Genomic DNA, 10,519 nt, shown 5'->3' with positions numbered 1-10,519 from the left:
AAAATACAAAATATAAAAATATAAAACTATTTTATATAAAAAGTGTACTAAGAAATTTTGAAAGAATTAAAAAAATTTTTTAAAGTTTGTTATATTCTCAGCTAAATTAAATAAAATATTTTTTAATGTACAACATACATATTATAGAGAACGCCAATAATCGGTCAACGTTAGATATTATGAATATAATGACTATTATGAATACATAAATATATATTCTTAATTTAAATTTAATTATCTCAGATGTGCGAAACATTTGGATTTTCTATATACCATATAAAATAATCCTCCCCTAAATTCGATAAAGAACTTATTGTGAAAAATATTATCTCAGCCAAGATTTTTTAACGAGTTCAGAAGATTTCATATTAAAAATCTTCGTTTGATTGTAATTTACAACTGAAAGAGAAGCGAGAATTATAATCTATTTAAATGTATTATGTGTAAAATATAAGAAATCTTAAGCTACAATTGCAACTCTCATTAAATAAAAAAGAAATATGAGCAACAATGTTATTCATTATTTTTACATTTAAAAATTTTTATATTAAATATTTATTTTTTACATACTAATGAAACATTATCTAATATTTAAAATACAGGATAAGACAAACAAAACTTTTTTTTTAGCATAGATTTGTACTTTATTTTTTCATTTTGTAAATTTTTATTGCATAATAATGATATTTAAAATATATTTATAACAATTTTCTTTTTACATTAATACTATAAAAAACAATAATACTATAAAATAAATATCAATTTTCAATTATCAGTAAAAAAACTCGCATAAAAATATCTTTCTTTTTGATAGTTATTGATAGCAATTAAGGCACATGATTTGTTCGTCACAATTATATCTGAAATAAAACAATGCATATAACTACGCACATACAAAGTTTTTATAAAGGCATACATAGCTAATAACTTACACAGGCAGAGAGCAGTTTTGACAAAATAATTCTGAGCAATTGGCGCACACAGACTGGCAAGAAGAACACAATGCCTGATCACAGTAATAACACGCGCTTACTGTAGATCGATCTATCAACCGATAACACTCGCAGAAGTCTACCCGGATATCCTGGAAGAAAAACAAACAGTCACAAGCTATATAAGATGGTCCAAGTGTCAATATAATTTCGCAACCCACATTGACAACTTTGTCACTAGTTTTCAATTGCAATTTATCGGTCAACAGCATCTGTTTCATATTAGATATAGATTTGAATTTACAAGATGATGGACATTGAGGTGAAGGTAGATCTAGAGAATCCATTTGCCCTGACGTGTTTAATTTATGGGAGAGTGTCTTCGCACCTGTTTTAAGCAAATTCAGAGTCTTACCTGAAAATACATAAAGTCAAATGTAAAGACTCATCCACATTGAATTACATACTGTTTCAACTAAGTTCCTTCCTTTTTATAAAAGTAGAGGAAGTTATTATACTGATCAATATGATCAGCTTCAGGAATGAGTTTTAAGATTTAAAAAAGAGCATATGACATCTCACAATGCAAACTTAATACTTACTATAGACATCTCTCATCCGCTGATCACTCGATACACCATTATCCACTTGCTTTTCTCCTACATGCATTTTCATCTGTGGCAACAGATGACAGTCCCCTTCGAAGGGACAAGTACGTTTTGGCATTTTCCAAGACCAGCTTTAAACGAACTAAAATAACATAGTAACACGCTATAAACTGGCAATGACGAGGAACTATTGCATCAAGTGGAATCGTATGCTACAAGATCAATCACTTGTACCATTCTGTAAATATATTAAAAGTTATTATATAAAAACATAATACAAGCAATTTGACTAATACTTAATGTTACTATAGTAAAACATATTGCACTCTCACAAGAAAAATAACACAAGTTGAAAGTTTGAATTTACTATTAGTTCTTAATTCTAATATTGTATTCTATTATTGTAATAATGGCCACTTTACACAAAAATATTAAACAATTCAATTCTTTATGTTGCATCTGTAAATTTAAATTGTTCTTATTAAAATATACTTAGTAATGTTCTTTTTTATTTGATTTGAGTTCCTTAAAATTATATATGTATATTAATGTTTTTAATAAAAATAAATGAGTTTTACAGACACAGTGTTAGTAATTATTATAGATTTTGGCATCATCTTCGCAATGTTAAATATATTTAAAATTTTAAATACATTTAAATACATTAAGATTACATTTAGTAAACAATTGATAAATCTCGTTTCACACGGGAAATTACAAACCACATTGTTGAATAACTCTCACTTAACCTAAAAATATTAGTGAGCAACAAGTTATGTATGTCGCCCTATTGACTCAAACTCGATTTGTCAACCAATCGCTGGTAGGGAAAAGATTTTGGATTCAAAAAGATCAAGTATACATATGTATTTCTATAAAACGTATAGTCAGCGATGTGCATCGTTGAGACACATAACCTCAATTTAAAGGTTACTTTGGATTACTTCCACATGTAAAGAGCTTCCAGCGGAATTCACGTTTCGTGAATCGATCTGGTGAGAATTCGTAAGATTGATAGATATTAGATATTTACTTGATAGTCGTAATTTAGCACGATGATCCGAGTTTTCAGTAGATTACCAAGAAACGCGCGTTTCAGCGGATTCTCCAAATTTTTCACGTGGCGGGAAACGTGCCTATTCGATTTCATTCTCAGAACGATGTCGAGCAAGTCAGCCGTCAAGATCGGTACGCACGACGGAACTTTTCATTGCGATGAAGTCCTCGCCTGCGCGCTCCTCAAACTATTGCCACAATATAAGGATGCTTCTATAGTGAGGTAATTATAACAAAGCTAAATCTTACTGTTCTATCAATGTAGGTCAACTTTAACTTACTTTTTGTCTGTATTAGTTAAATATAAACATTAATAGCATAAATATTGATACAATATTATCCAATATAACTCAATATATTGTCTCAACATGTAATCAATATATAACCAATAAATTTTTATATTTGTTAAATAATTAAATCATGTTGATAAAATTGGAAAAGAACATCAGTTAAATGACATGAATTATAATATTGAAATAAAATGAATAGAAAATATTGGGTTGCAGAATCCATGGATATCCCATTACATTTTTAGATCTCGAAATCAGAGTGTCTTGGATACTTGTGATATCGTGGTGGATGTTGGTGGAGAGTATGATCCATCCAGACATCGATATGACCATCACATGAGGTAAACTTAGCATACTTTTTAATTTACTTTTATTTTAGATCGGTGAGTCTATTGGACTTACTTAACTATACTATATCTCTGTCAAATTATTTAATTTTTTATCTTACATCTGTAAAATATTAATTATATAGAAAATTGAATCTTGATTAAATGAGTTTTTACATATAATGTAACTTATAATGTAATAAATAAAATATGTTATAAATAAAAGGCTTAATAATGGATATTTTTTTAGATATATCAAAGGTTTTTTATGAGCATAAATTCTAATTTAATTTGATTTATTGCAACAATAAAAAAGCACAAGCAAGACTTTTGCTGTAGATAATGAATCATTAATGTATAAATAATACAATATAATGTAATAATAATATAATAAAATACAGTAATACAATACAATAATACAATATAATAATATAATACAATATATAATATTCATTTTATATCTTTACTATAATATTCATAACTCAAAAACTATCTATCCATTATTAAACTCTATATTTATGACTAACTCTATATCTTTTATTTATTACATTATAAGCTACATTTACTTATATTTATAAAAACTAACTCATTCACTAAGACTCAATTTTCTATCTGCCATATAATTAGAAGTCCTTTAGAGTCAGTTTTATTATAATTTTTGGTATTCATTTTTTTATATGAGTTATTTTGATTCCTTGAAATTAATATCTTTTAATTAATAAATTTAAAAAAATGGATCTTACAGATTCAGTAATTTGTTACAGATTTTGACATCAATATCATTAATGATACCTCTGATGAAAATTTTTCTTAAAATTCTTTAAATAGTGTAATCTCAGATTTTTTTATATGAATTGAAATACTTTTCAGTACTAGTAAGAAAGTCTATACCTTTTTTACTATAAAATTCTTTATATATGAATTTTAAAATATTTTAAGCTATTTTGAAGTATTCTTAAGATTTTTCATTCTATAATTTCTGAAGAAAACACTGTATAAAATCTGAAAAAGTTTAAAGTATTTTTTCAGAAAACTTTATAAATTTAAAACATATTTTTATATTATATGATATTATATGAAAATATTATATGATATTATGAAAATTTTTTTCACCAGAGGCGCCATTAAATAAAATTTCTATTTTTTGTCGTTATCATTGTGTTATTTATTATTTTATCGTATCAGAGAATTTCAAGAATCGATGAGTACCGTTATGAAAAAAGCAGGATACGATTGGACAATAAAACTAAGCAGTGCCGGACTGATCTACTGCCATTTCGGTCATGAGATATTAAGGAATATACTTTCGAATATAACAGAAGATAAAATCATCGATGAGATTTTCAAGAAGATCTACGACACTCTAATCAAGGAAATTGATGGTATAGATAATGGCATACCCATGTATGATGCTGAGCCATTGTAAGCAGACACTTATAATGATACATTGCGCAATAATCTTCTTCAAAATTATTGCACTTGCGTTTGTTTCAGATATCGAATAGTTACCGATTTAAGCGCGCGCGTAAGCAGACTGAATCCTCAATGGAACAGTCAGAATGTGGATATCGAGAAACAATTTGAGAAAGCTATGGCTTTGGTTCTGGAGGAATTTTTAGAATTTGTACAATACTCGAAAAAGGTATGGTTACCGGCAAGAGATCTCGTGCGACGCGCTGTGGAGAATCGATTTGAAGTAAGGAGAACTCTACCTCTATCTTTTTGCTTTAGACATTTAGATTGTGGTTTAAATTTAAAATATTTCCATAAGATCGATCCGAGCGGAGAGATAATAGCATTGTCACAAGCAGTACCGTGGAAGGAACATTTATTTCAACTGGAGAAGGATATGAACGTGTCGCCGTCAATAAAATACACCATTTTTGAGGCTGATAACGCTTATCGGGTTCAATGTATGCCGGTAGCGCTGGGAAGTTTCGTGTGCAGAATGTTTTTGCCAGCAGCGTGGGGCGGTTTGCGCGCTGATGCCCTTGTGGAAGCATGTGGAATTGAAGGCGCCATATTCGTGCACTCTGTTCGGTTCGTCGGTGGCCATAAAACTAAGGACGGCGCGGTGGCCATGGCGCGGAAAGCACTCGAAATCGGAAAGGCCGAGTAATAATATACAGAATGACGTGTGTCTGTTCTTTTTTAGAATTTTTATGTGGTTATTGAATATTTTTTAGAAAACAATTTAAATTAATTGTCCTTCAGCTGGTAATGTGGGGTTTTAGAGAAACAGTCAATTTTTATTATGAATTTTAGTAAATAAATTTCAATCTATATAGTTTTTTGTTGAGGAAACTAGTGCAGCACTGAGTGTAATTGTATTGTTCCATTGTGAAAATCAGTTTACATATTTTTAATGTAATCTTTCATAGATAAAACTGGTGCAAAAAAAGCATTACACTGAATTCAGTTTTCTTCCTTTCTAAAGATAATGAAAATCAGTTTAAGTTGAAATTCAGATTGTGTTCATGCTTTAAGATATACAATCCCCTCCCCCTTCCTATCATTCTAATTAACTTCAATAATATTGTTTTTAATTTTGGCGTTTCTAACAATAAGTACATAAATGTCATCAAAATTTTGATGTTTAAAAATCTTAGTTTTTAAAAACTAAATAAATAAATCAGAATATCATTATAAAATAAACAATTTAGATCTGTGTAATTATATATAACTCCGCTCATAGGGCTGCATAGAAAAAAAATAAAAGTACTTTTATATACAATTCGAGTGGTAGCTATCAATTGAGTATATGTTAATATCAAAATCTAGCGGTTGCAAAAATATCAAAATCTAGCGGTGTTGCACAGTGGAAAATGCTTAAAAAATGATTAAAATACAACTTGATTTCTGTGTGATAGTAAAAATTCGTTAAAGCTTTTACAAGTATACAAGAATTTTTTTAGATTTTTACAGTTTGAAATTGTGCCCCTTGCGGTATCAAATACAAAACGATGCCTCACTGATGTAAATCTGGGTATTTTGAATCCGTCCATTTTTTACCTACTTTTAAAATGATTTTAAAATCTTTAAAAATTGGATCAATTATACACGAGCCAGTTGCGCACAAGCCAATCACAGAGCTAGAAAAGAAAATTCCCTACGCAGAAGTCGCTGTGATTAGCAGTGGACAATTACAACAGTGTGCAAGTGTACCACTCTCTAAAAATTTACGAATACAACTTTCTAAAACAAATTTTATATTATATTTATATAACAATATTTAAGGGGTAACATCTAGGTGAATATCTGAAAACAGAGTAATTTTGTAAATTTTTTATAGTCAAATAACAAGATGAGTGGAAATTCGAATTGAAGGCCTTAATGTATCTACATATATCTAAGGATATAAAACAATTTTTGTTTAATTTTTTGTGTCAAAATGGCGGTACTGGAGCTCTACAATATAAGAGACTTTTTCTCATAAGCCTCCAGGAGTTTGCAGCAGAAGTGCTGTACACTTTTATGGTACTAAGGACAAAAAGTAAAATTTTTTTATAATCTACATTAAATTTATTAGAAAAGTAACCCATCTATATGTTAAAATATTGATTTTTGTAGAAATGGTGAACGTGTGTGTGTGTGTGTGTGTGTGTGTGTGTGTGTGTGTGTGTGTGTGTGTGTGTGTGTGCGCGTGCGTGCGTGCGTGCGTGCGTGCGTGCGTGCGTGCGTGCGTGTGTGTGTTGTGACTATAAAGTTTCATTTTATTGAAAAAATTCAATAAAAAAGTATTTATAATAAAAAAAAATTTTTAACCGATTGTAAATCATGTGTGGTTCTCTAGAGAATTTAGTTTAGCAACTGCTGTAAAAAGCTTCAAGTGAAGCGGATAAAGTTTGTTAAAGTTATGCTGCAAGCCAATTAAAAAAACATGGTTTCAAGAAAACGTGTTTCAAGTTTTGAGTAACATTATTTCATATTTAACTATAGAAATTTTTAATTTATCTTTAGTCTGCACGATGTTTGCACGATGTTTTTATAACTGTCCTTCCGCATTGAAATTTGTTTTCCTCTTTTTCTGAAGGATGTGGAAGCTCTACATCGTCCTTAGCGATATCTGTAAGCGAATGCAAACTTAACGCGGCGCGCGTCAGCCTCGACGCAAAAATTATAGCAATTGTAGCCTATAGTCAGTTGTAACACTTGCGTAATTTCCATTATACTTGACCATCATTGAAAATACAAGTTGCGATATTTGCAGCGATGTTGATTATTTTTTTGTCACTTGAAGACGTTTTCAGAGCGAGCGACCATACAGTCGAATTGACGAAAATTCTCGCTTTCTCCACGTCCTATCAGACACAGTAATTCCATTATGTCTTTTTACTATCTTTCAAGTTTCTTCTTCTTTTCAGCTGCTTTCTTAATACATTTTGAACTAACATTGTTCTTCGATGCGTTTAGATAGCGTCACGCTACGCTTTAAGAAAAATCGTCGTAAAACTATTTAAAAAAATTTTTTTTACGTATAAAACCATTACTCCTTATTTTTAAGATTCTAAAGCATTTCAGACAAAAAGTTTTTTCGCTTTTTTGAAAATTTTCATCTAGATGTTACTTCTTAAATAATTATGATACAAATTTAGACCGATGAGAATAAATTTAAATAACAGAAGATTTAAATAACAGAACCTATATGTATTTAGTCAAAATGGATGTCTTAGTGCTTAAATATTTCTGTATGAATTTGTGTACACATCTGATTTTGCAAACCAAAAAAAAAAATCTTTTTAAAGAACGTTTAAACTTTATTTGATAAATAATAAAATACAATATACAATTTAATTCATAGAACTTGCGAGAAATTTGCACGAACAGGAATCGGTCGAACAGGAAATACCTAGGATAGAACCGTAAAGAATGAAAAAGATCCAAATTTAAAGATCCAGATTTCTAATGGAAGGTTCAAAATTATATATCGCGACGAAAAGTTTAACTCGTTTGTGTACATTTCGTTGTATTTAAAGACCCATTATTTCTATTTATTTCTGTTATTTAACACTCATTAAATCACAATATAAGAAAATTAGATTATCTTTTAAATTGAATATATCAAATACTTCCGAATTTAATTTATTTAATGAAAACGAATCCAAACCGCATACAATTTTTAAAAATGGCTTGTTTATTGATAAAATTTTCTCATATCAGATCCATATAAAACATGGCTAATCATGGCACAAATGTCTCCGCATGTACTTTCGCAATTGGGTAGAGATAGCTTGATTTTATCAATACGCAATTTCCAATGGTTACTTTACAATTTATTAAACAGCGTTTCGGGCTGCTGCAGCGTGTGCGGCCAAATGTGCTGCCTTAGCCTGGGCCACTTCAGGAGTGTCGATTACCCTGCCATCAGATCCAAGTGGAGCGTAAGGATAGAATGCAGGCGAGGTGGCGTACGCTAGTGCACCGTATGGAACCAGTCCGATTGTCTTGGCAGCCTCCTGTATGAATAAATATTTAATTAAATCGTCGATAGCAGATTGCGACGCAGAGGAATCACAAAAGATGAATTAACGTTATCAAAAAGTCTCTGAAATAAAATGATATAGAACAAAATGATCGGATCGCGGCTACACCTGAATATACGTAATATTTCTATATCGTAGATCAACGTTGTCTCAGCGGCTCTCGATTAATAATAACGATTAATAATAACGATGTTATGTTGAATATCGGATTGCTATTGTCGTTTGCGCAACCATCTCTAAACCAAGAGTGTCATACTTGGGCGTGAGCGGCGAGATGGGCAGCCTTGGCCTGGGCGACCTCAGGTGTGTCTATCACTCGGCCATCCGCGCCGATGGGAGCGCCGTATGCAATTGCAGGTGCATAAAGGGCGGGCCATCCATAACCGGACCATCCATAACCGGGCCATCCATAACCGATCGTGTTTCTCGCGGCCTCATAAGCCTGGGTGGCGAGATGCGCCGCTTTCGCTTGCGCTACCTCCGGCGTGTCCAAGACTGGTGTTGCCGTCGCGATGGCGGAGAATGCGAATAGAACAATCTGCAAAATAAATACACGAGTAAATTCTATCCATTATTATCCTAAATATTTGTGAAGTATCTAGTCCCAAAATTGAAGTAACTTAAAAAATTAATAACGAAACCAATGTATTGGCTCCAATTAAAACTAATAAATAGATATTGTATCATTAGTATTTAACAATAATTATGTTGATCATGGAATAGACCATTGTATACAATTTTCGCCCGTAAGATTAGCTTTCAGAGATCCGCCATTGACCGATGGTACTCACGAGAGACTTCATGTTTTCTCAACGTGATGAAGCGCTGCTGGATGATTACCAGTACTCGCCCTAAAGTATGGACTGCTATGTCGTACTGTGTTGAAGCTCGTATCCCCTTTTATATATGTGAATTCTGGTAGGGAGTCGTCAACCCGTAGGAGGGGACCACACCCTGTGTCATGCCTCAAAGATCTGACATTGACATTACGTTAATGAGTCTCTGCTATCGTCTGAATCTGTCTGGGAAGGGATATACCTCTCCTCAGATGTGGATGCATCACCGAGGTCAGTCTCGTACAGTCTTCCGACTTCGTTGGTCGGCTCTTTCATGCTCCTCATCATCATCGTTAAGAGAGACCGCCAAGGGCCCGGCTGATCCAACAGGAAGTTCGACGCGGTTGGCCGCACGAAGGGTCGATTATTTTTTGCTTGATGAATTGCGTGGAAAGTGACTTCGGCCATGAAGCCTTGTTTATCGCGAATATGATGGATAATAAGCATTCCTTTTATGGACGTATAACTGCAAGGTGCAAAACTATCATCTTCCTGTACGCGCATGTGAATTTATAATGTATTAAGTGAAGCTTAACTGAGCGATGTAATTTAAAGTTAAGACAAATACATCACATTTTTTTTCTATGCTGAATCTTGCATATAATTTAATTTAATTATTTAATTAGCAACAATAATACATATTTTTTGTGTTAAAAGAACACATAAGTCCTTGAAAGTCTTTTTGTTATTAGTTTTATTTTCTTTAAGAATTGTAACGTTTGAACTTACAATTAGTATAAATATAGTACGATGATAGTACTACATAAATAAAACAAACTGTAAAACAAAATTATTCCAAATCATCACACTATTTGAAAACTAGGCTTATCAAGAGCCATGTCTAGTTGCAGATTAATGATAAGCTTCATTCTATTTTTATCATTAATTATTTATGAAAAGAAGACAGAATGAAGTTTATAATGTCTGAGTATTCAAACTGGATGCAGCCTTAATCTGGATCAATTAATTTTATTATGTATTCGCAATC

The 10,519-nt window shown here is 31.5% G+C and overlaps 3 protein-coding genes across 8 annotated transcripts; 1 reads left to right on the top strand and 2 right to left on the bottom strand.

Moving 5' to 3' along the window:
• Nucleotides 1–784: 784 nt before the first annotated feature.
• Nucleotides 785–2,346, bottom strand: LOC108691656. Of its 3 annotated transcripts, none has more exons than XM_018199515.1 (5): nucleotides 2,290–2,346; nucleotides 1,535–1,778; nucleotides 1,154–1,347; nucleotides 933–1,084; nucleotides 785–860 (listed from the first exon to the last, which is right to left on the bottom strand). In XM_018199515.1, exons 2-5 carry the CDS (start codon nucleotides 1,656–1,658, stop codon nucleotides 815–817), a joined length of 516 nt encoding a protein of 171 aa, XP_018055004.1. In that variant the 5' UTR covers nucleotides 1,659–1,778; nucleotides 2,290–2,346; the 3' UTR covers nucleotides 785–814. The 3 variants fall into 3 exon arrangements, with proteins under 3 accessions (XP_018055004.1, XP_018055003.1, XP_018055005.1); XM_018199514.1 differs by having other exon boundaries at nucleotides 2,263–2,335; XM_018199516.1 differs by lacking the exon at nucleotides 2,290–2,346 and adding an exon at nucleotides 2,215–2,280.
• A 113-nt stretch (nucleotides 2,347–2,459) lies between these two features.
• On the top strand, nucleotides 2,460–5,446 carry LOC108691654 (UPF0160 protein MYG1, mitochondrial). Of its 4 annotated transcripts, none has more exons than XM_018199511.1 (6): nucleotides 2,460–2,535; nucleotides 2,640–2,819; nucleotides 3,132–3,227; nucleotides 4,398–4,634; nucleotides 4,707–4,908; nucleotides 4,984–5,446. In XM_018199511.1, exons 2-6 carry the CDS (start codon nucleotides 2,701–2,703, stop codon nucleotides 5,329–5,331), a joined length of 1,002 nt encoding a protein of 333 aa, XP_018055000.1. In that variant the 5' UTR covers nucleotides 2,460–2,535; nucleotides 2,640–2,700; the 3' UTR covers nucleotides 5,332–5,446. The 4 variants fall into 4 exon arrangements, with proteins under 4 accessions (XP_018055000.1, XP_018055002.1, XP_018055001.1 ...); XM_018199513.1 differs by having other exon boundaries at nucleotides 2,469–2,535; nucleotides 2,613–2,819; XM_018199512.1 differs by having other exon boundaries at nucleotides 2,498–2,535; nucleotides 2,616–2,819.
• A 2,500-nt stretch (nucleotides 5,447–7,946) lies between these two features.
• Nucleotides 7,947–9,570, bottom strand: LOC108691660 (cuticle protein 2-like). Its single transcript, XM_018199521.1, has 3 exons — nucleotides 9,487–9,570; nucleotides 8,952–9,233; nucleotides 7,947–8,668 (listed from the first exon to the last, which is right to left on the bottom strand). The coding sequence occupies exons 1-3, from the start codon at nucleotides 9,496–9,498 to the stop codon at nucleotides 8,489–8,491; spliced, it is 474 nt and encodes a 157-aa protein (XP_018055010.1). The 5' UTR covers nucleotides 9,499–9,570; the 3' UTR covers nucleotides 7,947–8,488.
• Nucleotides 9,571–10,519: the final 949 nt, after the last annotated feature.

Source organism: Atta colombica, unplaced genomic scaffold (assembly GCF_001594045.1).
Source record: "Atta colombica isolate Treedump-2 unplaced genomic scaffold, Acol1.0 scaffold49, whole genome shotgun sequence".
Classification (NCBI taxonomy): Eukaryota; Metazoa; Arthropoda; class Insecta; order Hymenoptera; family Formicidae; genus Atta; species Atta colombica.
The sequence above is the reverse complement of the archived record's forward strand: the minus strand, read 5'-3'. Positions and strand labels throughout refer to the sequence as shown.

Excerpts from the sequence above, each read along its gene's own strand:
- LOC108691654 (XM_018199510.1), top strand. The coding sequence starts at position 2,596 with ATGATCCGAGTTTTCAGTAGATTACCAAGAAACGCGCGTTTCAGCGGA. Across the intron at positions 4,635-4,706 it reads ATGTATGATGCTGAGCCATT|ATATCGAATAGTTACCGATT; the intron begins GTAAGCAGACAC and ends CGTTTGTTTCAG. Across the intron at positions 4,909-4,983 it reads CTGTGGAGAATCGATTTGAA|ATCGATCCGAGCGGAGAGAT; the intron begins GTAAGGAGAACT and ends TATTTCCATAAG.
- LOC108691660 (XM_018199521.1), bottom strand. Across the intron at positions 8,669-8,951 it reads ATCTCGCCGCTCACGCCCAA|GAGGCTGCCAAGACAATCGG; the intron begins GTATGACACTCT and ends TTATTCATACAG.
- LOC108691656 (XM_018199515.1), bottom strand. The coding sequence starts at position 1,658 with ATGCCAAAACGTACTTGTCCCTTCGAAGGGGACTGTCATCTGTTGCCA. Across the intron at positions 1,348-1,534 it reads GCGGATGAGAGATGTCTATA|GTAAGACTCTGAATTTGCTT; the intron begins GTAAGTATTAAG and ends ATGTATTTTCAG. Across the intron at positions 1,085-1,153 it reads CTAGTGACAAAGTTGTCAAT|GATATCCGGGTAGACTTCTG; the intron begins GTGGGTTGCGAA and ends TTTTTCTTCCAG.